We start from the raw sequence: 25033 nt of genomic DNA, 5'->3' as shown, positions 1-25033 counted from the left end.
AAAAATACAGTAGAGTTCTTTATTTTAAGATTGCATAAAACCACAGAAATACTCCATTAAAAAGTCTGAAATAAACTCATTCTAACTGCAGGAAAAAGTGGTGACCACTTAAAACTGAGTGCTTGCTTAAAAGTAAAGACACATACTTCAAAAATTAAGTTTGAGAGATAACCAACAGGTCCAAGCAAGAGAGTAGTTTGATTTGCTTGGAAGTACTCCTCCACTTAATGTAATGGTCCATCTGTCAAGGTGCACCCTGTTGAGCATAGCCATAGTTTCTACTTTTTATGTTTTTGAATCCACTTTTATATCCTTATCAGTAAAATCAAATACACTGAAAGAATTGCTAGTCAAAGGCAAAACATATCAGTGGAAAACATAACACTGCAGCTGCAGAAAACCTCCAGGAGAGAAGGAGGCAACCAGAAAGCTCTGCAGGTGCACAGGCTTTGCATTAGCATACAACCAGCTTTGCTGATGTTACAGGTGTGAGATAAACATGGTACCAATACCTGATCTAAAGTACTTCTTTCTACTCTGACAAAACATGTGGAGTGTATGGCTATAAAATTAACTTCAAAATGTTTCAAACTGCATAAAAATAAATATTTATATATGCATATATACACAGTGCCAAACAGTATGCAGTACTCTATCCTGCTTTTACCACATAAAACTCATGGAAAGAGCAGTAATTTTAAGTGTTGCAGAATTATAGGGAACTTTCTCGTCTTGTCAGAGCTAAGGAAAGCTGCCTCATATGGCATTACACAGGCGACCCGAGCTGCGGTACTGCAGCCAGCAGAACCACACCCACACACCCGCATTTCTGTGCTTTTAGCTGTGAGTTCACAGATAGAATTAAAACCACGTAGCTAATCTTGTAAAGCAGATCCTGCTGATGTCTAAGGGCCATAAACTTTGCTCACAAAGCCACTGAGTGAATCTCTGGTCCAAAGCTAAGGTAAGTTTTGGCTTTCTCAAACATTATTAGAGGACCAATTAGGAAACATCTATATGATGCAAATGCTTACTTGTCTGTGTCAGCCTAGACCCACACCAAGTAACAGAATTTTTTACATCGAGGTGCCAAAAAAATTGCCGTTCTCAGCTTTTTGTGCTCCTTGCTTTCTTTAACCCCTGTGCTAATATGCAAGTATTTATGGCTTAAGGTACAAACGGTGATAACCCAAAGTTGTGCTATCCCTCCTGGAGGTCAGTACTGCTGAGGAGGTACTGGCTTCGGTGGCCTGGGCTTCTCAGGAAGGAGAGATTTCTTAACAATTCACCATGGTGCAGAGATCTGCAGCTGCAGCTCAGGAGGAGCTGCCCTGTCCCACAAGGTAATAGATGGCAAACAGGCAAGGAGAAGTTGATGCCCCTTAGGGGGGACTTTGGCAGATACACTAAACAGCAGTTCAGAAACCTAACTTGTGCTTTGCATGCTACTATCCTAGTAGCTAGATTTTAGACTTTTTTTTCTGCTTTCCAATTATTACACAGCTGTGGTTCTGTGGTATTATTACACTAACTGAATAATAAAAAGCAATTACAAAAATAGCAAACAAGGAAAAAAAATATATATTTCCCACATCTTTCCACTTCAAAGGCATCGCTACCAGTGTTGCCTAATAACAACAGCGGACATCCTTACTAGCTTCTTGGTCACAACCCTTATTTATACAAACTACTGCAAGCGAGTCCATGCCATTTTGAAAGCTCCAGCAGATTCAGGTCTCAAGAAAAAAAACCCGTGGCGAGACGCACACTGACACAAGGGTGCCGGACACCGCCAGCCCTGCAAAGGGCCAGGCTACGAGCGAGTGTACTGCACTGTGCTGTATTTAGTGACCCTTGAAGACTTGCTCAGCGTGGCGCTGGCAGGAGGTGGCCCCTCTAAGTTGGAGCCTGCCTCATTAAGCAGGGAGTCTGTGATCAACATGTGCTCTTGCCTTCCTGAGCCAGCACCTGCCACCTGTTCAGCTCTGCTCTGCATCCCTGAGGCTGTCACCACCACGCTGTGCCCCTCTGCCAAAGCAGGGAAGCTGATCGAGCCCTGCTCTGCAGCAGGCACAAGCATCCTCTCCCGCTCCCTTACCACGACGTACTGGGAGTCAGGGAGATCCTGAACTGTCAGGGCTCCTGGCCCAGCACCCTCCGACTTCACCACCCTCTCCGTAACTACCACATTACTTCCATGTGGCAAGATGGGGATTTCCACCATACCCTGCAAGCTCGATGCAGGTGCCAGCACTCTCTCTGTCACCACTATGTTCTCCTTAAACTGGGGGTCTAGAAAGACAGCAGCTGAGTGGGCAGGAGCCCCTGCAGAGTAGGAAGTTTCTGTCATGGTAAAATTGGTCCCTGCATGGGCTGTGGAAAGGGGCCGGGCATCATGCTGCCCAGAGTGGGATGCAAAGGTTGTTTCCGTGACCACCTCCTTGGAGACGGTATCTGTTCCTGTGCCACCACCTGCGTGCACTGGTGGGGCGGGCTGGAAGTGGCTGCCCGAGGCAAAGGCTTGTTTGGAGCTGGAAGCATTTTGCTGATCTAGGAACTGTGACTTTGTGTCACTAAGACCAAAACCTGATTCATTCCTGGAGCTACCGTCTTTCATGTTGATGTGTCTGCCTATGCATATTTCTGCTAGAGTCTTAAATTTGTCTCCTAAATCGTCAAGAAAGTGGTCATCAAGATCACCCTCAATAAAGCTGCAGCAGCCAATGGAGCCGTGCGGGGAGCCGGACTCTCCCTGGGAATAAACCAGGAGACAGTCGTTTGCAGCTTGGGCTTCGTCTTCATCCGCAAAAGAGACAGCTTTCTACAGACAGAAAACAAAAGCAAGCAAAAGTTCATTAATGTCAGCTCTAAACTTAATAAATCCAAAACTCAGGAATGCTTAGTCAAAAAAGTTAATAAAATTTAATTGAACCCACAGAAACCATCAGCCAACCAAGGGCAGTACCTAGAAGTGCTTTTTGCATTTTTGAAGCTACTCGGAACTTGACAGTACACTTGATGAGAAGAAAAATCTGAAATTAAGTAGAAAACCTTGGGGCCTACCACCACCTGCTGCTATCCCTACCAGAAACTGTGCCATTTGTGATACTGATCCATCCCCACAGATTGCTTTTATTTTGGTTCAGTGAATGAACTTCACCTGTAGCTAGGTGTTTGTGGGAGCGTGCCAAAACCATGCCTCAGAGAATCCTAGCATTTAAACAAATGTTTAATAAGTACATGCTGACGCGTCATCACCTGCCACGGCCTTTATCAATAGCATAGCCTGTGGGATCACACCCAAGGAGCCCAACAGCAAACAAATCAAAGTTAAATGGCTTGATAAGTATGGGAACATAGTCCAGCATATACATTTTTCAGGGTCTGTGTAGACCACTTTGCAACAAGGAGGGCTCACGGGTTCTGACTCTAGTGCTTCCAGGGCCAGCTCAGTCTGAAAGCAGCATCTGCAATGGAGTCTCTGCCAGTGCTAGCGCAAATATCCGTGTACACGCTTGCACCAGCTCCAGTTCCAGGAGTGAAGACAGCCAAATCCTCTGGGCCTGCTGAACCAGCTTTACCTAATACGATTGCTGGCTTGTGCTCAGAACCACTTTTCTGCCACATTTGAAGTTCTGGAATGCATATTGGCTCAGGCATCTGTGTAATGTGGTATATATCCAGACCCAAACTGACTCTGTATGTTTATCTGCATTTGATCCTGGAAGTAGGCACGTTACCTGAAATGCTTCTACAAAAATCAGCACACATCTGAAACTATTTTGTTTGGTAACTTGCCTGGTTTTTTTCCCCCCTTTCCTGTAGTCTGAGGTATTTTAGCCTCCCAGAAGTTCTAAAGGTTACTCTAGTATGACCTTTATGAAGCCCTCCTGCAAGACTTCAGCAGGCAGCTGAAGTGCTTACAGTATGTCTTAATATTAGGAAGCGCTGCTACTGTCACATCTGTTCACCCAGAAGACCAGTAGCTACAGCACTCAGGAGACATACAAGTGTCTTAAGCTTGCATCCTTCCCTGGGTGGAGGTGGTGATTCGAAGCTGCACAGCTACTCCCCTGCAGAACCCCATCATCAGCCAGCTGTAGGGTGCGAAGATGTTTTGTACAGGTGATGGACAATCCATAAACTCCCTGGCATATGGAAGTGAAACTTCCACTATAAGGAGCTCACCAACCTAAGGACTAGTGATGTGCATTATGCAAAGAGGAATAGCTGCAAGGAGTAGGAATAGGCTATTGGTCAATGGTTGGGTCACAAGAAGAGTCAGAAAGGGATTGCAACATGTGCCTCATACACTTCTGAAGAACAGTCCTTCACCCAAGCTATTGCGCAGAGACAAGCCCAGCACCACTTCCTTCATCAGCTACTTTGAAAATGCAGACCCACCCTCTGCCGTTTGACATCTATGGCTTATCTTTCAAAAACCTGCTCCATTATGAAGTTCCTAGTTGTGACTCATGATGAGTCATAGCTACCTCCCTACAGGCCAGTTTAATGTGTTTAAGTCCCTCAGATTTATATCACGTAGTCTTTCTCATGGCTTCTTCCAGGGCAAGGGGCTCCTTGATCATTGCTGAATATTCTTGATCCTATTCCCAAGTACCTCCCTTGAGAGAAAGGTCTCGTTGTGGGAGATCTTGTAAGCACCCAGTGCTACAAGACTGAGCATTGTCATGCTCTAAGTCCCGCATGTGAGCCTAACCCCAAAATCCTTAATGCCCCTATGCCACATGCACACAACATTGGCCATTGTAACAGGACTGTTTGTATACACGTATCTACTCATGTCTTTGCAGTAACATGAATGGCATTTCACAACGCTAAGTGTAAATATCGAAATACTGGAATTTTCAGGTCATATGCTTACGTCATTGAAGTAGTCTCTTAAAAATTCTTCATTCATGGCTCCTGCTGCTCCTAGTGCGACTCCTCCTCCAGTCACCACTGTCTTGCCTTCTACACCTGCCATGCCTTCAGCCCCTCCAGCTACCATGGCTCCATATTCAGCACCAGAAAGGAGTTGTCTTTGCTCTTCCCATCTTTCCTTGGTAATAGTGCTGTAATGCTCTCTTACGTGACAGGCAGAGCTGCCTCCTCCTGCTGCAGTTTCCCCTCCACTCATTCCTGCTGCTGCTGCTGCTGCTGCCACCGCCGCCGCTGTTGCTGCTCCGCTGGTTGCTCCTCTTGAGGTCCCCAGTGCAGTGGGTGGGATGAGGCTTAGCACTGGCTACATAAATAACACAAATTAGGATGTGACATCAAAGCTGTGCTGTCTAGCACATGGAACTCACCAAACCAGCAGCAGGGCTGGGTGGGACCTGGGAGGGTGCCATCTTATGACTTGTTTGAATTTGCACTTAGACATGTTGCTGCAAAGAGTAAAAGGCCTCCTGAAACAGGGTGCAGCTTCCACAACTGCGTTCCTAAGGAGGATGATGGAAATGTTTCTATAGATCATTGTTTTCTTGAAACTCAAAGGGTTGGGAGTGAAAGCGGGAAAAAGACTACCCCACCAAAAAAAAGGCTTGCAAAACTCTAGGGAGCTCAGCTGTTCCAAGACAGACTCTGATCAGCTTTCCCCAGACACAAAGTGGGGGAGTGTGCACTGCCTGCTGCCTCTACGGTACTGCCTGGCCCTTCCTCCTTTTCTAGCAGTTTGGCTTCCCGGTTAATTGCCTTTTATCATGAATTTGGTGTGAGATTGGCCCTAAATCAAAGTCTTTTACTTCTGTTTCTTTGTTACTGTGCAAAAGCACAACAGTGTCATGCCCTTTTTTTTTTGAAAGCTGGGTTTTGCAGCAGAACAAGGAAGGGCAAACTCCTCTTGGTATTCACTGTTCCCTCTGCAGATTTGCGCTTTTTTCTGCCCCCTTTATTTTTTTTAAGAACTTGCTCTGTTTAAGAAGGCAAATACACAGGGATGTAATTTAAAATGCAACTTGAAACTTTCAACTAGAAGCTAAGCTTTACGACCCATTTTTTTGCTGCTTTACCATGCTTCCAAAGGGGCGTGGAACATTCCGGGCTTGCAAATGAAATGCTTCCCTCCCCGCATTAATGCTTTTCTGCTACTCCTATCTCTTGCTCAGATACCATCAACATTTGCTTGATTACCTCCCCTTTACTTTGGGATTTAAACACCACGGCTGGTGTTTTTAGAGCTGCTGATGGAGCTTCTTCCATGCAGCCTTCGCTGGGTCTCACAGGGTTAATTTTTATTAATGTTCATGTGCGGTTCAAAACTGCTATGCAGCCCTGAAACATCGGCCCATAATGTGGAAGAGATGCCAAGCGCCAAACTGAACACTTGGTTAGAAATCAAAGAGAAATGCTATTAGGGATACGTGCCTTCTCCTCGGGAGCTGCTCCTTCGCTGTGCCACTGACGCAGCATTGCTTCGCTGTAGTCTGGTATTGCAGCAAATCCCTTCGGTCCTGAGCCGCAGCGACACAGCAGCAGTAACAGTGGAATAACTATGGGGAAACAGAAGTTTGCCATTAACTATGTGATGACTAGGGTCAAAGCATGCTAACAGCCAGTCCCAAAGCTTGGTCAAACTTCATACTGAAATGTATCTTTAGTGAGTTAGTGATCAGCATGAGGGCTGATAAAGAATGATGACATGTTCCCAAATATTCAAGGTATTTCCAAGAAACATATGCCAGTATGGTTTCCTAGACAGTAAACTGACAATTAACCTGTCAGGGCCTCAGTCCTGCAGATGACCATGCATTTGTACAGCTACACTTCTATCGAAGATCTCATATACCAAAAGCAAGACCTAAATATCACTGTATAATCTCAGCATTTCTAAATCCTCCTGTTCTTTTACTACTAGATAGTGACATGGAATCATGTAAATTCCACCTTACCACTCCTGTGACACATCTAGATCATTGCCTGGGAAACTCAAAACAATCCAGTTTCAGGAGCAGGGTATATTCGTGTGGCATGAACTTTGTTCTGCCACAGCTAGATTGCTACTAGTACAAGCAATAAAGTATTGCCATTTTAAATGCAGCAATGGTACACATGGCCATACCCTGACTACAAGCATTCCTTTCTTATTTTCGAGCTTCTATTTTGTTTTACCAAAGAACAACGTCATGTTCTACTCAGAGCAAAGCACCAGACCTGGGGCTGCAGTGAGGGAGAAAAGAGTGGAAAGAGTGCTGCGGTTTGCGTGGGAAGAGTTAGGGTTCACACAAGGAGGTGTGGGAAACACCAAAATGATTCCTTACTGCTTCCCCACCTGTTATTTACAGCACCATAAACAAATATTAAAGTTGCACATACTAATTTCAGAATGCAGAGCTTGAAATCCTTTGAGGGTGAAATGCTGATGTTACCAGAACTAGTAGGGGATTTGCCATCACTTCACACAGACTAGTTTACACAGAATATATCAAGATGATAAAACCTGGGAGCCAGACTGTTTCTTTCCTGATACCTTGCAGACCATATTTACAGTGCTTCTGAGATAATATGAAACAATTACTTACGCAGCAAAAGTAAAAAAGCCAGGATGATTAGCACAACTGCTCCTGGTCCCAGACCCACTCGCTTAGCGTCACTGATTTTGTTGTGGCACGTGCCTTCATTCGTACACTTACAAACAGTCAGTTGCAGAGACTGTACTTGAGCACAACTGAACCCTTGGAAATCCTTTATTAGGATAGGAATGTCAGTTCTGCCCAGCTTCGGGTTTTGTGGTGCCAGCTGTATGCTGGTGCCTAAGGCAGAAGGTGGGGGTTAAAGAAAAAGAAAAGACACAAGAAATGAGTGGAGAGGAAGTTGACTCCTGTAAACTAAGGGAAATAAAACCTTCACATCCTCCCAGCAAGCCCCCTCCAGGTAAATCCAGGTACTGCAATTGAATTAAGTTTAATCAGCTGCTGCTACAGTGTATGTGCTCTTATTTTTATCAAGAAATTCATGCCAGTAACAAAGCAGTTGTGCTCACTTGCAGTCTCAGATAATTGCAAAGAGTTTCACACCAGCTGTGACTTCCATGGAAGAAGCACAACCGTCTATACAGTGTTAACCTTCACGACATACAGATAGCTGATGGCTGAACTCACAAAAAAACAGCTTCAGTCTTTAGGAGGTTAATCTGTTGTTGGCCACAGGCAGAGACCAGGGAGCCAACTTACCACCTGCTCTTGTGGCTGTGTCACGTCAAGGACACAGCTAGGCAAGGGATGCCCAGATGATATTCCCAGCTGGAGAACTCCACCCTATTTGGAAATGCTGTGAGCTTTACAGTTACTGCTAGTCCGGCTGCAAACAGAGTGAGGAAGCTATGAGGATTCCTTTGTGGTCCTAAACCTGGCCATTAGGATAACTCCACTTTGCAGTGTTACGCTGTAGGATTATGGAGGACAGAATAATGAATCTGAGAGTAAAAAAGTATTTTCTGGTGCCTTCCATCTACCTGAAGCATTTGCTTCAAACATTTCCCGGGCTTATATGAACAGAAACGTACGAAAAAATGCTCATCTCATTTTGAAATACTTATTAAAATTATTCATGATTTCTGACTTTTTTTTTTGTTCCTACTGTGCTGGACAATCTTAGACAGGTTATCCTGTATTTCCCCTTTTCAAGGCCCGCTATGCAAACAAATTTATTTACTTATCTGTAAGCTAGAGCAACTGCAGCCAGTAACACAACCATATCTCCAAGCTCAGTTTTAACAAAAAGCATCCTCCACCACTGCATGCCTTTTGTGGGAAGACAGGAATGGCTTGATCCCAGGATTACCCATGAAAACCTGGTCACCACACATGGGTCATCAAGCTAGGCAAAGATGGTCCATTTGAGCCCGAGAAAGCCTCAGAAGACATGGCTGTACTTTTATAGCCATTAGAGAGAAGGGAGCAGAACATGAGTGATGTGTCTTCATGCCTGGCTCCCTATATATATATTTTTTTTTTTGGTCTGGATCAGACAAGCTGTCAGTTTGGCTGGAATTGACAAATCACAACACTAGGACTCCAAAGAACTGAAAGTAATTAAAAATATATTTTCTTACCATTACTGGATGCAATTATCCATTTTTTTGCTGTCCCTTTTGGTTCATCAATGACAGTAAAGCTGAAGGGATCACTGTTTGGATAACCATCCAAATCACGAGCTGTAACATTAACTAATTCTGCATTTGAACACATGGTCTGCACAGGATTCACAATAACTGGGCAGTTATCATTCTCATCTTTAACTTGAATAATGACTGTCCCGGTGGCTGTTTTCCTAGGAAAATCTAAGATTATAAAATAAGAAAAATTAAATTGTTTTGAAAAGTGTGAAAATTTAGTCTTAAAAGAAAAGACGTAGTGTATTCCAAAACACAAACATTGCTGAAATAAGTAGAAAGAGCTCCCCCTGGAGCTTACGGGAGCAGTATTTCATTCCTAATGTTAATAAACATATTGACAAAATTCTTCTGAAGGCAAGCTGTATTATTTTAAGTTAAAAAATGTATTGCCTGTGTACGGTTACACAGGAACATGCAGATTATGAAAGGAGATTTCCTGTTAGAGACAGAATAAGTTCAGGGAGTCTTTCTTTCTTAGCATTCAAGAAAACTTAGGACACTGGCAATTTCCACCTTGACAAGGTATGTTTCTTTCAGACTTAGTCTTTGCAAAACTTTTACAAGAAGTTCACCTCCACCTCGTCAAAGAAAAGAAACAGGCTCTTGGGAACCCATTCCAAGGTTCATCCTGTTTCAATGAGCTGCCCCGTGTGTCTTCTCCAAATACAGAGCCTATGGGAAACTGCACTTACCACCTAACTTTTAGGCAGATAAAGACAGAGTGGTTAAACCAACTGTAGTTGTAGAAACACAAACTAAGCCCTAAACAAACCAATTCGTATGAAAACAAAACCCTCTCAACTTACCAGTAGTTACACCCAATATGGTGATAGTGTAGGTACCATTTACTACATAAGATGATTCGTAATCGAGTTCTTTGGCAAGTATGATTTCAGCTGTGACTGAGTCTACTGTGATCCAGTTTGCTGTATCTCTTCCTTTCAGGTACCTGATTAAAATTGCATACAAAGACGTACACATTTATAATGGAGAAAACAACCATCAGCGGAAAAAGCAGCTTCACCGTATCTTTACTCTTTGTTTAAAGCAGAGAACAAATCCCTAGGTCTGACGTTCCTGCCACTGGAACTGGTTTCAACTATAAACCTAAGATTATAAACCTACCCTGAATGCTGACATCTGCTTTTCCCTTCAGAGCCAGGATTTAGGTGTGGAGGCATTACAAAAAGTAGACCCAGGGAGCAAGACCGGAGCAAGAGGGAGCTACAACGCTGGTCACTGTCCTCTTCCCACCCATCCCTGCTCCCAGCAAAAGCTGAGCAGCAGCCACCCAGGCAAGACTGCATTACTGGTGTGGGGGAGAGGGGTCCACCTCTGGGTATGCACTTCTGCTGGTCTGCACCATTTGTAAAAGCTACGGCAGTGGATCAGCAACATTTTGGCTGAAGAGTTATGATTCAAAATCTAAACATGCACATGCACACTTATCTACTTTACGCCTTTCTGTCCAATTGCTAGATGTTTCTGTGTATTTCTTCCTAATGTTTCTGCAGACTATGAAGTCAAGACTAGTAAATCTACTCTCAAAAGTAGATAGGCATAACAATCATCGTGCAAGCACAGACAATTTCAGCACAAACACTCATGTCTCACCATATATGACCAAACAAGTAGGATTTTCAAGTCAGCTGTTTTCTGCAGAACAGAATACTGAAGATGATGATGTTGGTTTAGGTGAATTATGCGTAGTAGAAAACGATTGCCTCTGAAATTATTTCCGTTCAATATACAAATTTTTACAGTAAGATGTGATTTCTGACTGGTTATAAAAAGATTCTTACCTAATGTGCTTTGCTACTTTTCCAGTGTCTTCATCATAGGCTTGATACTGCCCAATAATCTCTTTTATCTGCAGTTTCTCACTTGCTTCAATAATTTTTGTGCCACCAGGGAATATAGGGCCTTCCCGCACATTAAGCACATTAATTTTGATTGGAATTGTTTGTGCTTTAAAACTGTCTTTAATTGACTTGTGGAACTCTGCTTTGTTCTTAACAACAAGGCTCAAGTTTCGGGTTTGCACTTTTTCATAATCCAGTTCCTAGAGCAACAACAACAACAAAAATCAGTCAGAAATTGACAGAATCAGATATCGAGACAACATTCATACATTTAATATTTAAATAATACTATTTAAATAATAATTATTTAAATAAGGAAGCTACAGTGCAAAGAACTGTTGGCTAACACGTTACTCTCAATACATAATGCTTCAACTCTTCAAAAGTACATAAGGAAGCTTACTCTCCTTATTTTTAATGGATGCCACTGTAAGTATGTCTTTATATTACTGAATTTAAACTAATCTAAGGTAGGTGCAATGAGTCCTACCCATATATTCAGTCTTCACTTTCAGTGAATCAGTGCTCAATACTACTTGGCTCTTCCAATTTTATCTTTTTTAAAACCAATTCATTTACTTAATCATGCTTATTGATTTTCTACAACTATCAGTTTTCAGATAAGGGAACCAGAGCAGAAAAAAACCCCCAAACGGTAGTTAGGGCACTATGCATCTGCAGTTCTTGTGGACTAAAGGGGAGTGAAATTCATAAAATAGAAAATTCAATTTATGGAAAAATATTTTCATAATCTAAATTTATAGAAATTCATAAAGCAGTCTGTAGCCCATGGAGTAGGTGTTGCCTGCAACGTTATCTAGGCCATGGGAAACCAAGAAACTTAAACTGAGAGCAGCAAGGAGAGCAAAAATATGGGAAAGCCTACAGCGCACATGTTAGTACTGTTGCCTGGTGACAAGGGAAGTTTGGGGACTTCTGTCCCACGGGATATATTTGAGATCACACAGAATGTAAATGGTAAACCTGGACAAAATAATTCTTTTTGATGGAATTACTGAATACACCAACAAAGAATAAGTTAAAGGAGTGTCCACCATGGAAATTTAGAGTTTACATACTGACTCAATATAAATAATTTGTACATCAACTTAAAGGGAATAAATTATTCTAATATTTAAAGAAGACCTCTAAGAATATACTAACCTTCACAAGAGTCAAAATGCCTTCATTTGTTCGGTTATTTGTTACTATACGGAAAAAGCCATCTTCATTACCAGAAGCAAATGAAAACATTGCCAGCCAGTTATCAGAAAACTCTTCATCTTTGTCAAATGCTTGTATTCGCAGAATTTCCACATTTGCTCTGTTTTCTTCAATGTTTACTTCAAACTGCAATCAAAAAACATCCTTCTTTAAAAAGATGTCATGATTTACCTTGTTTCACCAGTGCAAGGAAGTTTGCACAGCCTTGTATTAAGCAATGGGATACCGGCAGGTGTAGGAACATGCCAAGTATTGTGATAAATGTACTTACAGAATGACTTTGAACCACAGGCAGATTATCGTTGACATCCAAAACCTTGATTTCTAAAGAACATGTTGCAGCATTCCCACTTGCTTCACCACCACGGTCTTTTGCTTCCACCACCAAAGAATAGCTACTGTGTGTCTGCCATGATTAGTAAAAAAGGGTTTAGACCAGGCTAAAAATCTTACACACCATTACTACCTTGACAGACTCTGTTGGAGTTGAACTGAGGCTTTGAAAAGGATTTGGGACTTTTGCATCTCCCCCACAAAGAGTTTTACACAGTAAATACAAAAACTTCAGCAGTCATAAACAGGGACAGGACCAGTGATACCTGCACGTCAGGACAGGACTAAGGGCAGAGATATTGCCCTCAGCTGCAGAGCTAACATCCAGATCACCACCTGAAACTTTACTTTTTGACTAACTTTATGGCCAGTGAAAAGACAAGCAGGTAAAGCTGCTGGTAATACGTGGCTTTCAGTGCTGTTTCACACCAGCACCCATCCTCTAACTCTTTGCACTGTGATTTGCATAGCAGGCCACAAAAATTTAGATGCACTCAGCAGCTTTGCAGATGGTGATCATATGCCCTCCAGCACAGAGAAATGACCCCTTGTTTCACATAACTGCTGCCCTGGCTGCACGGGAGGGATGGAAAGCAGCAGCCACCGGGCTGGTGCTGTGCTAGAAAGGTGACAGGGGAGTACGACCTTGATCCCGCCTGCCCTCCCTTCCTACACCACCCAATCCCTGAAAAACATGCATCAGCCAGACAAGGCTTTAATCCTAAGGGAGGTGAAGGAAAGTAAGAGGGCTAGCTCTCCAACCCAGCAGGTGGAGCTGAAGGTGACACCACAGGCATCAGGAGACTGCTGTTAACAGATTAAAAATGGAAGGGGTTTTTTTACCTCTCTGTCAAGGTTTATTTTTGCTACTCGAACCTCGCCGGTATCCTTATCTATACTGAATGCAGCGCTAGGACTTTGGGAAATAATCCTGAATGCAAGTTTGGAATTTAGGTTATTTGGTTCATCAGCATCTGTTGCATTTATCTTCATTACAATTGTACCTGTAGAAAAGCAAACAAAAGTATAGTGTGTTTACATTGCCATGCACTGCCAAGTATTTTTACTGTAATGTCACAAATTAAGAGGCTGTTGTCAGATGCACTGCACAATTTTCTGATGCTCTTGCCTTTATTTATTTAATGGATAGAACTGAAGAAGCATTCCTAAAATCCAAATAGTACGCGTTCACAGTATATGCTCTAGCAAACAAAAAGATTGTATCCACACATCTGTAACTCATAGAATTCAATGCACCAGAACCACAGAACAAGTTGAATACTCTCAAAAATTCTGACAGAAAAAGTTTTTGAACAACAAGCTGTACTTCCCTCACACATTATTTTGAAGGGAGCACTACTAACTCCTCTACCTGAATGTTATTAAAACAATTGCTTTGTATGGATGCCCTCCAACAGCTTCACTCAAAAATACATGGCGATCCCCATGGTGCAAATCCCCTTGTAACTCATGGCACAGGATTCTGCCCTCTGGGAAAGGGTGTACCTTAGTGTCCAGTGCCCGAGTTTGAACATTAGCTGGAATTCAGGCAAAGAAGCAATTACCACATGGCTGCTACTGACTTGAAAGAGAGCTGAGGGAACTCAATACCTCACTCAAGCAGTGGTCAAGAATTTGTTTCTTCAGATTACCATGACATTGAAAGGGACACAATGTCAGGTATTTATTAGGTTGTTTTACTCCATCTTTTCTTATCTTCTGGGAAACAATCTGTTGCTCTTATGTTTACTGACATCAGTAAGAAAACTGCCACTAACCTATTCTTTGAGGGTTAGGTCACAGCCGTATGCGCTTAACAGTGAAGTACCTCTCCAGCCCATAGATAAAGCAGGGCTTTTCATCAGCATGGCAGAGTGGAGTCCCTCCCAAATAGGCTGCGATTGCTAAGCCAGAAGGCAGACTGCACTTCCCCTGCAATTCCTGCTGAAGGACTCTGGTCCCTGGGTTTGTGGTAGCTTTGACACCGAATCAAAGATGCCATAAGAGGAAGTGTTCTCTGTTGCCTTTATGTGGACATCTTCCTGTCATCACCCCACACAGCTTAGCCCTGAATAAAAACTTGGATTCACACGTGGATAACCTGGCCTACACAAGCAAGAGAATGCATCCTTGTTACTGCAGATATGCAGCTGCAAAGAGTATATTCACTTGTGCCCTTGCCTGTGCTGGGAAAAACTAAATGAAAAAAAAAACAGTTAAAAATAATGTTACCTGTTTCACTTAATTCTTCAACTGAACCAACAAAAATATTTTGTGAAAACACTGGAGAATTGTCATTTATATCGATGATTTTAATTGGGAGGTCTATTGGATCTTCCAGTTTTGCTCCAGTCTTATCTAGTGCATGACCTCTGAGCTGAAATAATAAAGACAGAAGCAATAAGCAAATGCAATGAGTGACTGTAATATATATAAATACATATGCCAAAGAGAAATATACATAATATATTTGAGAAATGTAAGCATTACATAAGTATATATAATCTGCTTATAAATATAAGCATACATACACACACAAATATCCAGAAACTGGATTAAAACTAATTTAAGCAAACACATTTGAACAAAATAAAGAGAAAATGGATAGAAGGGCAGCTGTAAGGAAAAAGTTACTAGTCAACTTACATGCAGCATTGGAGTCTTTTCTCTGTCAACCTTTCCTGTTATGTTCAGTTCTCCAGTCTTTCCATTGATAACAAATAATCCATAAGGGGGTTCTGTTACTCCTTGACCAGATATAGTGTAAGTCACCACTACTTTATCTTCAAGATCAGAATGTATCTAGCAGGAATATAACAGATTAGTGTTTAGAAAAGAAAACTACATTTTAAAATGCAAATAAAATATTTTTGCTGCTTTTGTAATGAACAAAACTAAATATGAAACACGTATTTTCCTGCACTCCTTTGAGTGTTGAGATGAATGCAGGACGAGTTCCAAGTTCTGTCTGAAGATCTTATGCAGGGAGATGAGGAACATGGCGGGCAGCGCAACAGCTGGGAACCATCGAGTAGGGACGTCTGCTTGGACAAAGAGAGGATACTAGTGCAAGGAAAGGCTGGAAAACCACAATGATAAGGTAAAAAGCTGGTGTGAGGAAAGAAGGAGGAAACTGGCTGGTCAAGCAGATAGGGGCAAATAAAATGTTGAGAAAGACAAATTGGAAAACAAAAAAAAAAGAGAGTCTGGAACAATGAGTTGAGCAGGGGAGACTGAAGTTACTTGAGCAAATCCTGGAAATAAAATATAACAACTTTTTAAGAGTGATTAGACTTAAGCTAGCAAGCGTGACCAGGATTGAGGAAGTGATACGGTGATCGAAGAAAGGGCAGACCTGGAGAGGAACAGGTAGAAGAGGCTGCACTGACTAGAGATTATACCCTTCCTCTGCTGTCAGCAAATACCTGAAACATCTGGAAAAGCATGTGTGCATTGTGCCAGCATCACCATCATGGGGCAGCCCAAGCAAAGGGTAACAGCCTGCTACCATCTGCAGCTACTGTACATGCAGAAGTAACAGGTATGGTAAATCCAGGTTTCAAAACCAAATGCATAAAACCCTTGCACAAAGGATGGCACATTGGTTATTTTTAGCTTTGTTTCCTAAAAATGATGCATACATAGTCATGCTCCACGTACATGCCTCAATCACCACCAGCAGTTTTGGGACCCACTTGCTGAATTCAACAACAGCTGAATAGGGGTGGTGGAGTGAAAAAAGCTCAAAGATACTGCATTCCCAAAAGTTCTATGAAAACCGGTGGCTAGAAAAAGATGAGAGACTGAGCCAAATCAGGCTGCAAGAGCAGCTCATCTGCTGAAGGAAGGAAACAGAAGGAAATGTGCCAATCTTCAGCTGACATTCAATAGTCCTTTAAAATTCAGGAAATATTTGTGCAGTCACACCCTTATTTTACATCTTCATCTCTATTTTTATGTGTATTCTGTTTTTATCTCTTTTCTGGGCTTACTCTAGCAATTGGATTCCTATAGGAATTGTCCTCTTCTTCCCGTATGAAAGCTGGAGGGACTGTCCATTCTCTTTTCTGTCTGACTAGGCTGTTGGGATAAGACAACATGCCACTTCTGCCATTTCGATTATAAACCTGTGAAAAAACAAGGTTGAATGTCAGCATCCCATTTAGCCATTTCAAATGAGTGCTCTATTGCTGCTGCTGCGGCCCAGAATAGCTCTTTTCTGAATAGCTCTTTCAATAGCTAGTAACTTTGAAATCACGGAGCAGCACTAGCCTTCCAAGCCACAATCTAAGAGCTATATGTTACTCAAGTTGTTTGAAGAGGAAAACTACACTAATCTTTTCATCAGGACAGAATTAGGTAAGACAGGCTTTAAATACATGAGCAAGTTCCCATGACCAGGGGTTGGTGAAAATACACCTGTTCTGGAAGACTTAAATGCTTGTCATCAGATGTGGGAAGAAGTTTGGCACTAAGGCTGTTTTAAACCACCATTTCTGCCTGGTTACCCCTTTTACCATCCCACTAACACTGCCTCATACTCAACCTTCTCTCTGATATAGAATACATGAAACAGGAGGCCTCTATTCAACCCATTTACTGCCTCTGCTATTTTTGCTCAACTACCCCTCATTCTCACTCTGCATGACACCATTCATGCTACTGTGCTGCTCAGTCCCTACTGCTGGCTTCCCAATTAACATCTGGAAATGTTTCCACAGTTAACATCTTCCATAAAGTTATTTCATCTACAAACTTAATATTATAGGGGAAGTTTCTAAAAGTCGAACACCATTCAGTTTGATGGATGTAGGAATCTATTCACTTACATTTTGGCTTTCATTTCATTATTCATCACACAAATTTCACCTTTCAGAAAATGGTAAAAATCAAGATATTTATCAACTGGAGGCAATCCTTTGACACTTTGCTCAGAAAAGCCTTCTTCAGGCACTAATAAAGAAAAACATTTTCCTACCTTCACATAGAGTCCATTTCCATAATTCAAACAGATCTGCAACGGAAGTTATGATAAGCATTATTCACTCTACGTCACTTTAGCAGTACTAAAACTTAACTGACATTACTTCCTTCAGCAAAGCCATAAGGAAGAGGGCATCTGACCTCTATCAATTAATATTTACTATTCACCCATAAAAGCTTTTTTTTTACCCATAACCATTCACATTTAAAACATACACTATAATTATATAATCGTTAAGTTTTGCACTTTTCTCCCAGCAGGAAACAGATAATAAGCAACTAATAGGAGGAAACAGGTAAAAAGCAATTAATCTTTTTTTTTAACCAAATGAAGACTTCACAGCCATTTACAAACATCCATTTTTTAAGTGCTGAATAATGCTTCAGTATTCCAAAACGATGGGAATTTGCCATTGATTGAACTGTTGATTGTCAGCAGCGCCCTGGAGAAGCTCCCTCTTCTGGGCAAATCATGCATTACACAGGCTGCGGTGGGTCGCCAACCACACCAGGCACCAAAACAGGTTAAATAATGTTTAAAAGCAAGGACTAATCAAAACATCTGCTGAAGTGCAACAGACAGAAGCAGCTCTCTACTTAGCACCTTGCTGGAAGGATAAATGGCCTACATACATCCTTTATTTAAACAAGGCTGAGACGTGCATGCTAGCAAGCAAATAGTGCTTGTTCCTGACAAAACCTTACATGCCAACATCCAGTATTAGGACTCCACATCCCTTCATGCACCAGGATAGCCATGTGTGCCCTTAAACACCCTTAGGTAGGTGTCTCATTCTAGCTGGAAGGAACTTAAGCCTCAACCAAATTACCAGAGACCCGTGTTCACATCCACCCTGCACACATCAAAGAGTCTGCAAGTAACAAAACCCCTCAAACAGTGCAAAAATGTAGGCATTGGGAAACAACAAGTAGGTTATTACAACATATGAAACCAACAAATAGAGCTTTTCAGCTTTGCATACATAGAGAAGAGAATACTTCTATTGTTCTCAGCACTATTGTATCTACCTACATTTTGCATCTTAGGTTATTTTTTTTATACTAATGCCTAAGGCAAAGCAGGGTCAGAAAAGGTGATTTTCTGCTGAAATAAGTCAGGATGTATTTCTTTATATTCTCTTTGACTGGTTTCTAGACTGTTCTGACTTCCGACTGGGTTCTCCCTATTCATTCCTCTGACTCAGCCTTGATTGCTTCATTGACGACAGCTTTTTTTTGTTTTAAAAAAAACTATGTTACCTCTTTCCCACACAATGCAGCAATGCAGTGGACAGTGTTGAGCAATGTAGCAGACTGCTGTTTCGACTTGCACAACAAAACTGTTTTTCAAATGGCAATTTTCCCAATGTATATATTCTGAAGACAAAAATCAGCAAGCACTAACAGATATGCATTGTCAGGGCTACATGGTCTTACACCTTAGACCAAGTTCTTTCATAAATATTCTTATTTGTTTTCATTAGTTATATGGATTTTTAAAATTTATTTTTATGATTAACAAGATTGTACCAGCAAGAGCGACAGGAGGATTTTGGTTTAGAGTCAAGGATTTCCAACAAAAGCTGCAACTATTTTGGAAGGTTAATGGTTGTCAAGATGTCATTGTGAACATCCTTGTGTGTTCTTACAGGTAAACTGAAAGGAAAAGTGTTTCTGTCTCAATACAGAATAGAGACAAGAGGCACAAGGTGAGCAGCTTTCATGTATTGGGAACCTGAGGAACATAGCATAAACAAAAGTGCCTGAAGTTCAAAAATAAGCAGGTCTTCCACTGAGATGCATATCAAGAAAGCAAAAATCCCATTAGTCATTATAAACAGAAAGTCTTTCATTAAGATAACTACAAGTAAAAATCAGTTGGTTTGTAAATGCTGCAAAGCAGCCTCAAAACATTCTGTTTTATTGCTAAGACAGTGAAAAATACTTTTACCTTTTTGTACTTTTCAGTCTGTAGTCCATGGGCAATCTCATAAGGGACTTTACGACAACAACAAAAGGTGTTTAAGAATGGCAATTTTATTTACAACATGCATAAATATATTTGGACAAATATATAAAGAGAACCTGCATTTTCATTGAAAATTTCAATTAAATTTTCTTCAAGAAAAAGTGGAAAGTCACATATCCAACAGGTGTTGAATTCTGAATTTCCCTTTTTTTTTTAATATCCTAGAGCTGTCTTCTACTGAACGGCTTAGAAACAGTAGGAAAACCGTGTGTGTCATTTGAAGTGGATCATAGCCTTGGCACAAAAAATAGGCATCTACTAATGACATCTGTTGAAAACACAGAGCTAAGAAGGCATTGTCAGAAAAAACCTGGTTACAGAAAACGAGATGGAAAACCTGAGGCCTGAGGTAACAGAAATGGAATGAAATATTACAGGAAAGTAGTAGGAGTAGGCGAGAGGGCAAGGGAAAGAAGGGAGCGACTGCCATGTACAGGGAGCGCACGGCTGCTCTTGCCCAAATCCGTTTCATCTATAGTCAGGAAGTGACTAAAGGACAGATTTGGAACATGCAGCTTAGTTTTATAATGTAAAGATGCAGACTGAGCAAGCAAGAAGGTATGTGTCTGTATTTGCTACACTATGAAACAGTAAGTCAGTCCTAGAAATGTGGTCTTTCATGTATGCTGTGTGTCGGGAGATTTGGATCTTGCACCTCCTGCGAGCCAGTTTGGTGTTGAAGACATGTACAAGTGAAGATCTTCCACACTTAGAGAAGCAGACTTGAAGACAGCATCCAAGGTTATCTTCTAGTTCACCTCCTAGTCCTGGGGCAAGATGAACGACACTAAGTGCTCCTTGACAACTGTTTAACCTGTTCTTAAAAATGAGCGATGGAGGTTCCACAGCCTCACTAGCTAACCTAAGGTGGTGCATATCTAACCTTACAGATGGAGAAGTCTTTGTTAATTTTTATCTTAATTTTATTATTCTAATTTTTAGCTCTTTGCAAGTGATCATACTGCCTTTTGGACAAGATTTGGTTTCAGATTAAAGCACACAAATGTAAATCTCTAAATGAACATTAAGTGCCTAGACTTCTGTTATACTCAACAGAAATACAGCCAATACAGACAAGGGCATCAGAGAGTAGTTCAATTCACCCCAAAGCCAGCTCACATCTGCTATTTTCCTTTGGACTCCACTGACTGTAGCTATGTCTACTTTGTAAGCCCAGTATGAGAGGATCTGTAGAGCAAAGCAGTTGCTGCTGAGAACCCAACACTACACAACCCACGTTTTGTGGCTGTTACTTCAGACTAGAGTTAGCCTGGTCCCACAGACCAAACACGTACGAGCAGATGGATGCACCTCCCAATGCAGTTTTGCCCGGGAGGGATCAGTCATACACTCTGGAGATTTGCTTCGAAAGCACAATTTGATCCAGCCAAATAGGAGCACTTTGCATCCACTGCATCTCCATTTACCATAACAGAAACTCGAACACCTATAATGAGATGTCTTAATCTCAAACCTAATCTCCCTCTTTGCCATGTTGATAATGTTCTCATTGAACGCTATAATTCCCTTTTCTTCACAATTACCCTTCACATATCTGAAAATTTATCATGCATCTTACCCACTTTCTTTTCTCGGTTCCCAGTTCTTTGATCTCACCTCAAGAATCATAGAACAGGATTTCCTGAATTTAGATTGCATTTTTTTGCTTTCCTCTGGTTTGTCCCAGGCGGGTTCACTTTATTCTGTAGTTTGGTGTCCAAAATAAAACACCACATTAGTTCACTAGGATGGATAAAATAATAGATCATATGTATTTCTCACCTGCTTTCATACCTTACCATAGCGCTGATTTTCCCCCCTTTGTTGGAACAATATTAAGTTGTTGACTTAGTGCACAAATGCTTGTAAAAATTTTTACCAAGTTTCAGCTTGTTACTGGTGATAGAAGCTAGGCTGCTTTGAATTATCTCACCTTTGCTCTTTCTATAACTAAGCATCATGTTGGTTTTTCTTTTTTAAACTTAACTTTTTTCTATTAATTTTGAAAAGTAATTGCTGCAGGCTCTGACATTAGAATAGTGATCTAATGGACTCTGGACTGAATTTCATCATACCCCACCTAAGTCTAACACCCCAAACATCAAGGAAGTACAATGTGAGAAGACATTTAAAGAAAAAATAAGTTTCGCTACATGCGTAGTAAGATTCATCCATCTGTCAACTCTTCTTTCACTCAAATATAGGAAGTGTTCTAAGATTTCATCTCTTGAAGACATGATGTCCACACCCCTTTAGAAATGACATAGAAATCTCCCAGTCTAATGATCCTCAATAGCTGTGCCTGCCTGGCAGGCCCACGGCTCTGGGTGTGCGCCCTGGACACACGCCAAGTCAAGCCCAAACCTATGGGTGCGCTACTGTCTGGCATGCCCACACATCCCTGGAAAAGAGTCAGAGGCAGGGACATGGGGAAAGCTGCCGTGATCTCTGCGAGGGGTCCAGGGATGAAGATACAGGGATGTAGCCCTCGGGCAGGGAGGGAGCGCAGATGAGCAAGAGGTACTACCAGGAAGAACAGGGAGAGGAAGAACTTAGAGTTCTTGATGTTTCTAAGGTAGGTGACACGTTTGGAAGACACTACTTTTAGACTGGTTTTGGTTTTGAGTAGTTTCTTAAGGTTTTGAAGTTACCAGTGCCATCTTTGCATGTCGTAAGATATAAATGACCTTAATCTGATGCTCTCTAACAAGCAACTAGACTTTCTGCCACATAAATGGCTTTCTCCAGATTAGGGCAAAAACCAAGCCAAAAAACCAACCAAACAAAAAAGGCAACACCCAGCAGTGACTCCCTCAATCCTCACATCAACCAATTAAGGCAGTTTTATTTGCTTTAATATTCTGACAACGAGGCATTTAGGCACTAAACCGAGCTCACACTTAGTATACCGTACCCTCCTCAGCTTTAGCTGAGACTGTGGATGATGAGGATTGATAAAAGTAATTTTCCTCTTTTCTTCAGGCAAAACCAACAGCATACTGAGCCAGTGCAAGCCCACCAAAATGGATGATGGTGTAGCTTCAGGTATTACAGAAAGAATTGGTGAAAACTTTTGTACAAGTAGTACTCCACACATTTCCCATTGCTCTTTTGGGCAAAACAAGGATAAAACATTTTCCAACCGAACTGTAACTCCCAGCCTTCTGCAAAGAACAGGGTTAACTGTTGCTGGCTGATTTGCAGCCAGCCACGAGTCTACATTAAAATTATCAGGCAACAGTTCTCCAACTAACAAATCTGATTCTGCAGGATCTCGAGCTCTGCTAGCAAGGTGCCGATATACAGCACCTGCTGTCTGACCATGCAACAAGCCATTACTTCACCCTGTCCAGCTCCCTGGCAGCAACCCAGCGCAGCCCATGGCCCGGCCTCCACCCTCGCCTCTGTCTGGGTGGTGGCGGCCTCACTTCCGCGGGCTTTTTGCCAGCCTGGAAAGGTGAAGAGCTGAAGAACAATGCTGCAGATATGAAGGAGAGTTAGTTCCCTGTAAAACACCTAAAAACGGCTAGAAAGCATCAGTCCAAATCAAACAAACCACGCGTTTTGGTCTCAGCTTGTTATGAAAAATTCCTTGCTTTTAGCCTGAAAACATATTTCATAGGATGGAAGGTCTAAAGGCTGAAAAAGAGCGAGGGTAGGGAAGGAGAAAGCCTGAAGTGTCTTGGATTGTTAAGAATTTGGTATTATTTCTCTAAGGCAATAAAGACTTCTCTTAAATCATACTTTATGACACGTTTTCCCTCCCGGCACCACTCTTTCAAAAAGGCAATGCAATTTATTAATACAGATAACATGTTGAACACAAAGATGGCATCGATATAAACTCTCCACTGCGTTCCTTTTTCCCCCTGGTGTCTCAGAAAACCCCACCCATCCCAGCTACCGATCCTATCGGGGTTTTCTACCTCCACCTGCGTTCGGACAGCAAACGGCGATGTCTTTTATCTACTTTCCAAAGAACGGGAGAAAAGCCGTTCCCAGCCACACGCGGCCGGGGGCGGGAGGGCTGCCAAGCCCCGACGGGGAGGGCTCTTCCCCGCGGCCGCACGGGAGCTTCCCTCGGTGCCGGTGCCGGTGCTTCCCGCACAGCGCCCGCGGGGCTCACCGCACCTCCCTCCCCCGCACAGCTCCACGCAGCAACAGCCCCGCCTGCCCGCGGCAAAGCGGCGCCTTCCCCTGGCCCCAGCCCCGGCCCCGGCCCCGGGGGACCCCCGCGGCCAGGTGCGCTCCGTCGGGGCCCGGACTCACCAGCAGCGCCAGCAGCCGCACCGCCGCGGAGAGGCTCCGCGACATGGCCGCCGCCTCCTCCGCGCTCTGCCCGGGGCCCGGTCACCTCCTCGGGCCGCCCGCGAAGGGGAATGGAGGCGGCCCGTCGAGGGGCGCACAAGTAGCCGCGGGTGGGTGGAGTGTGGCGGGAGGGGGCAGGTGGCGCCCGTCCCGTCCCGTCCCGCCCTCGGGGCGCCCGTCCCGCGGCGGGGAGTCCCGTCGGCCGCGCCGCCGAGGTCCGCCCGCCGGAGCCCGCCGCGGGCCGCCGTTTCCTTCGGGCTTTCAAAGTTTGGTTTTTGTTCCCCGCCCAGGCCTTCAGCGCCAAGAAAAGCGAGTTGGAGCGTGTAGGGGGCGTGCAAAGCTACTGTGACAACACAAAGATAAATTAACGAGTAATTGATAGGGGGGAATACAGCCTCATGGGAGAATAAAATTGTGAGTTGTTTTAGCACAACCGTCCCTGTAATCTTCTTTTTATTACGCTCTGAGCCATATCCTTCCTACTCTTTCCTGGCAGAGATCTTTCCTGGATACACCTGATTAATTGATGCTAATGAAGGCATAACTGATTCCTCACGATGGCGAAACAATTAAATACACTTCCTGTACATACTCTCTTCTTTGAGGCATGTACCTAATCACTCTTTCTAAGATCACACTCAATTGTCGTAAATAATTTCTGAAGCGGCTGGTTATGATAACTGCGTGTGATACTGTTAAGGCTTGGCGAGGGAACTGGCCTTATGGGAGCCTTTCCAATTACATTATGACCCCTTATAACTGTTGTAACAGTGTACGATAAATAATTTTGCATCGTCCGTGAAGTCAGTTGCGACAATTATAATTTACATGGGGATCGCAAGGGAAACAGTCTTACCTCACAATTTAATCTGAAGTTATGTCTATCTATTTGTATTATTTACTTAGAATATCACAATTTACAGAGTTTGCTGATACCCTTGCATTAATATAATTTTCTTAATTTAAAGAAAACAGAAGGCAGAAACAAAGAAACCAATATACACGAAATGCACAATATTAAGGGTTTCCGTATTCTTTCTTAGTTCTGTCACTGAGTCACTGCGCTGGTCTGAACACTTTGTAACCAAGCAGAAACATGTACGTTTGCACTAGAATACACCCTGACATCCTCTGAGGAGGATCTTCAGGGTCTTGAGGACAGGGGTGTCATTTGGTACA

The 25033-nt window shown here is 42.6% G+C and overlaps 1 protein-coding gene across 3 annotated transcripts; it reads right to left on the bottom strand.

Annotated features, from left to right (window-relative positions):
* Positions 1 to 5: 5 nt before the first annotated feature.
* On the bottom strand, positions 6 to 24117 carry DSG2 (desmoglein 2). 3 transcript variants are annotated; one of them, XM_075084918.1, is made up of 15 exons: positions 23816 to 24117; positions 17513 to 17548; positions 16527 to 16661; positions 15181 to 15336; positions 14767 to 14911; positions 13378 to 13538; positions 12473 to 12607; positions 12142 to 12327; positions 10918 to 11177; positions 9922 to 10064; positions 9053 to 9280; positions 7521 to 7751; positions 6363 to 6491; positions 4886 to 5241; positions 6 to 2821 (listed from the first exon to the last, which is right to left on the bottom strand). In XM_075084918.1, exons 1-15 carry the CDS (start codon positions 23858 to 23860, stop codon positions 1814 to 1816), a joined length of 3354 nt encoding a protein of 1117 aa, XP_074941019.1. In that variant the 5' UTR covers positions 23861 to 24117; the 3' UTR covers positions 6 to 1813. The 3 variants fall into 3 exon arrangements, with proteins under 3 accessions (XP_074941019.1, XP_074941020.1, XP_074941021.1); XM_075084919.1 differs by having other exon boundaries at positions 4886 to 5245; positions 6367 to 6491; XM_075084920.1 differs by lacking the exon at positions 23816 to 24117 and adding an exon at positions 21126 to 21146.
* Between the last annotated feature and the right edge of the window lie 916 nt (positions 24118 to 25033).

Source organism: Phalacrocorax aristotelis, chromosome 2 (genome assembly GCF_949628215.1).
Source record: "Phalacrocorax aristotelis chromosome 2, bGulAri2.1, whole genome shotgun sequence".
Classification (NCBI taxonomy): Eukaryota; Metazoa; Chordata; class Aves; order Suliformes; family Phalacrocoracidae; genus Phalacrocorax; species Phalacrocorax aristotelis.
Note: the sequence above shows the minus strand (reverse complement) of the source record. Positions and strands in the feature narration are given on the sequence as shown.

Bases quoted from the DNA above. Each gene is read 5' to 3' on its own strand.
- DSG2 (XM_075084918.1), bottom strand. From the start codon at position 23,860: ATGTCGCGGAGCCTCTCCGCGGCGGTGCGGCTGCTGGCGCTGCTG. The intron at 9,281-9,921 runs GTAAGTTGAGAG...TTATAATCTTAG, and splicing joins CATATTGGGTGTAACTACTG to ATTTTCCTAGGAAAACAGCC. The intron at 6,492-7,520 runs GTAAGTAATTGT...GTTTCCCCATAG, and splicing joins GGCTTTTTTACTTTTGCTGC to TTATTCCACTGTTACTGCTG.